This window comes from Fukomys damarensis, unplaced genomic scaffold, assembly GCF_012274545.1.
Source record: "Fukomys damarensis isolate Sample0158 unplaced genomic scaffold, DMR_v1.0_HiC HiC_scaffold_19, whole genome shotgun sequence".
NCBI classification, from domain to species: Eukaryota; Metazoa; Chordata; class Mammalia; order Rodentia; family Bathyergidae; genus Fukomys; species Fukomys damarensis.
Window position 1 is genome coordinate 63,851,348 of NW_022900931.1, and position 4,048 is coordinate 63,855,395.

Below are 4,048 nucleotides of genomic sequence, written 5' to 3' on the forward strand. Positions count from 1 at the left end.
TGGTGGGTGTGAGGTGCTGCGTGGAAACTGGCTGCATAACACGTGTGCACATGCGCGTACACATGCACACGCAGCGCCTCACACCATCTGGTGCAGCTCTGGCTTGGGAGCTGTCATGATGTTGCCATCAAGGTGTTGTTGGGGGCTCTCTCTCCTTTGATCAGAGCTGGCCCAGCAGACTGTCCCTACAATAAAGGCTTGTGTGGAAAAACAAAAAAAAGCAAAGATATTGGGGGCCACAGCCCTCTGGGTGACACGTGCCCTCCTCGTGCCTCATCTCGCTGCAGTTGGCAGGAGTCCTGTTTCCTGCCACAGAGGCCTCACCGTGGCACTGGCTGGGTGTCCGCAGGTGCAGCAGCTGCTACCCCAGAGCAAGTGATGGGGCATCTCCCGTCGCTTCCCTCACAGAGTCCACCATTAAGGGGTGGCTAAGCCTGGGCCTCCCTCGAGGGAGGGGACTCAGCTCCCCCTTGCGAGGAGAAATGGCTGGAAATTCAGGGACCAAGACAGCAGGGTTCTGGGCCGAGACGGTGCGGGCAGTGGAGGAGGCGGGGGCACTCGGGCCTGCTGGTGGCCACAGTGTCCTAGGAGCCGCGGTGCCTGAGTGACCGACTGCTGGGCTTGGGCTTGATGGTGCTGTTTGGGAGTTCAGGGCAGGGTCCCAGAGTCAAGTGGGCTGTTGGACATCCTAGCTGGCCTTCTAGGAAACCCCTAGGGCAGCCTGGGCCATGGACAGAGGCTCCGGATGCTGTGTGTGGGTGCCGGAGATGCCCCGGTAATGAGGGTGCCCGGACATGTTAAGCTCCCAGCCGCATGGAGGAGGAGGCAGGAGTGTGCAGCCCGGGCTGGGGTGCCTGAGCAGAGGCTCCTGCATCCCTGCCCCTTTCCCTGCCCCTGTCTTTCTGTCTCCAGCAAACCTGGGTCAGCTTCTGCTCCAAGCCTGGACTGCCCTGCTGACCTTTGACCTTGGGGGTGGGTCTCGTTGCAGCTGGACAGTGATGACCTCCTGGATGCCCCCGGGGAGGCCCAAAGTGCCTTCTATGAAGGTCCTGGGGTAAGTGGCCACGGCCCCAGTCCTGGCACGGGTGGCAGCCAGTGAGAGGAAGGCCTGGGCTCCAAGGGGCTTTGACAGGGGAGGGCAGGGGTCAGGGACAGTTTGGGCCAAGTTGGACCTGCTGTGCAGCACGGTTCTGGGGTGCCAGGGCCAGTACAGCTCCTGGCGCCCCTGGAGACGCAGCCTGGAGCGTGTGACCTGAGGGGAGGGGGGACCTCAGCTGCAGACTTCAGACCAAAGCCCACAGCGGCCCCTTCCCTGTCCACCATTGTAACTGTCGTTCACCGTGCATTTATTGTACACCTGGCTCCTTGTGGCGATTATCACTTAGTCCTTACAGCAACTACAATATTAGATTCCAAAATCATAATGTAAGTGATTAAGTTCAGAGTCACAACAGTGGCACCTCCTGTCCTGTGACTACGTTTATAGACCCCGCAGCAATGATGACCTACGTGTTTACTATTTTTGGTCATTGCTCTCGTCATAACTGCCATCGTCATGGCTGTGGGGTCCCTGGCTGAGCCTGAGCCCTGCCCACAGGTGCTCTTTCCATACCTGTCTCAGGCCCAATGTTCATACCCTCGGGCAGTTAGGGGCACTGCCTGTCCAGTCTTCAGGGTTGGGGGCTGAGGGGAGCCCTGTCTCACCAGCCCCTGGCCTCCTCTCACCAGCTGGGACCCTGGGCCGCCCCGTCTGGTGCGAGACTGGGGCAGTGACCGCCTCCCTGAGCTGTTGTTGACAACACGGGCGGCAGTGATGGTGACCGCGGTGTCTCTCTCGCTCGTGCCACGTGCCAGGCATTGATGTGACCTCTGTGGATCAGGATGTTTCCAACTGCAGGAGTTCTTTTTTTTTTCCTTTTAAATTTATTTATTTTTGTGGTTCTGGGAATTAAATCCAGGGCCCTCACACTGAGCTACATCCCCAGGTTCCACCCCTCTACCCCATTATTTTTTATATTTGAGACAGGGTCTGAGTTGCTCAGGCTGGGCTTAAATTTGTGATCCTCCTGTCTCAGCCTCCTAGAGGGCTTGGATTACAGACCTGCATCACTGCACCTGGCTTCCGACTGCAGGTTTCGATCCATTCTCTGGGCAGAGATCAGTGGCCGAGGCACCGCAGCCTCAGTGCGGCCTGTGGACTGCTGGTCAGATGTGCATGCTTGTGTTTCTCGGTGGGGACCTGGATCTCCAGAAGCAGGAGAAACAGTGAAGAAACGCTCCACGCGTGGTGCAGTTGGCACCAGGGCCCAGATGGCAGCTGCTGCCATCACCACTGCTTTGGTCTTTTGTTTTGAGATAGATCAGCAGGGTGCCTGGAACTGTGTAGCCCAGATTTGCCTTGAACTCAGTGATCCTCCTGCCAAGGCCTCCCGAGTGCTGGGATTATAGGTGTACATGACCACATCAGCACGGCTGTGGTTTTTACCCCAGCCTTGGTCCTTCATTGGACACCTCTGGGGCCAGGCATATTTTAGAAATGCAGAGTTTTTCAGATTCTGGAAAGGAGGTGGATTGTTTTTATTGCCTTCTACTGAGTACTGCTGGGGAGACTGAGGTGGGATGAAGCAAGCCCCAAGTCACACAGCCAGGCACTGGCTTGGGTCCCGGGTCCTGTCTTGGTACCAGGTGTCCAGGGGTCGTGGCAGCTGTGGCCTTAGCCCGGGTCTTGGCCAACCTCACTTCTTCCCTTCTGCCCTGACCTCCAGCTCCATGTGCAAGAAGCTTCCGGCAACCACCTGAACCCGGAGCCCAGCCAGCCGGCCCCCAGCGTGGACCTGGACTTCCTGGAAGATGACATCCTGGGCTCTCCCGCCACGGCGGGTGGTGGTGGAGGAGGCGGGGGTGCCGACCAGCCCTGCGACATCCTTCAGCAGAGCCTGCAAGAGGCCAACATCACGGAGCAGACGCTCGAGGCTGAGGCTGAGCTGGACCTGGGCCCCTTCCAGCTGCCCACCCTGCAGCCCGCGGATGGCGGGGCAGGCCCGACAGGCGCTGCGGGGGCAGCTGCTGTGGCTGCGGGACCCCAGGCCCTCTTCCCGGGCAGTGCTGACCTGCTGGGGCTGCAGGCCCCACCCACAGTGCTGACTCACCAGGCCCTGGTGCCGCCCCAGGATGTGGTCAACAAGGCCCTGAGCGTGCAGCCCTTCCTGCAGCCCGTGGGCCTGGGCAATGTGACCCTGCAGCCGATCCCGGGCCTCCAGGGCCTGCCCAATGGCAGCCCTGGGGGCACTGCAGCCGCCACTCTTGGCCTGGCGCCCATCCAGGTGGTGGGCCAGCCTGTCATGGCACTCAACCCGCCCACCTCACAGCTCCTGGCCAAGCAGGTACCTGTCAGCGGCTACCTGGCCTCAGCAGCTGGTCCCTCAGAGCCCGTGACCCTGGCATCCGCTGGTGTGTCCCCCCAGGGGGCCGGCCTGGTCATCCAGAAGAGCCTTCCAGCCGCCGTGGCCACCACACTCAATGGGAACTCGGTGTTCGCAGGGGCAGGGGCTGCCACGGTGGCGGCCAGCGGGGCACCCTCAGGACAGCCACTGGCAGTGGCCCCAGGCCTGGGCACGTCACCGCTGGTGCCAGCGCCCAACGTGATACTGCACCGCACACCCACGCCCATCCAGCCCAAGCCCGCTGGCGTGCTGCCCCCCAAGCTCTACCAGCTGACACCCAAGCCCTTTGCCCCCGCGGGTGCCACACTCACCATCCAGGGTGAGCCGGGGGCACTGCCGCAGCCGCCCAAGGCCCCGCAGAACCTGACTTTCATGGCGGCAGCGGGCAAGGCCGGCCAGAACGTGGTGCTCTCGGGCTTCCCAGCCCCTGCCCTGCAGGCCAACGTCTTCAAGCAGCCCCCGGTTACCACCGCGGGCACAGCGCCGCCTCAGCCCCCTGGGGCCCTCAGCAAGCCCATGAGCGTCCACCTGTTGAACCAGGGCAGCAGCATCGTCATCCCTGCGCAGCACGTGCTCCCGGGCCAGAACCAGTTCCTGCTGCCCGG

General features: G+C 61.7%; 1 protein-coding gene across 1 annotated transcript in view; it reads left to right on the top strand.

The window, feature by feature from the left end:
* Bicra (BRD4 interacting chromatin remodeling complex associated protein) overlaps nt 1-4,048 on the top strand; it is a 44,209-nt gene that overhangs the window by 39,103 nt on the left and 1,058 nt on the right. The window contains exons 5-6 of the mRNA XM_010640910.2: nt 989-1,054; nt 2,766-4,042. Coding sequence (XP_010639212.1) covers nt 989-1,054; nt 2,766-4,042 — 1,343 coding nt within the window. The remainder of the gene's footprint in view (nt 1-988; nt 1,055-2,765; nt 4,043-4,048) is intronic.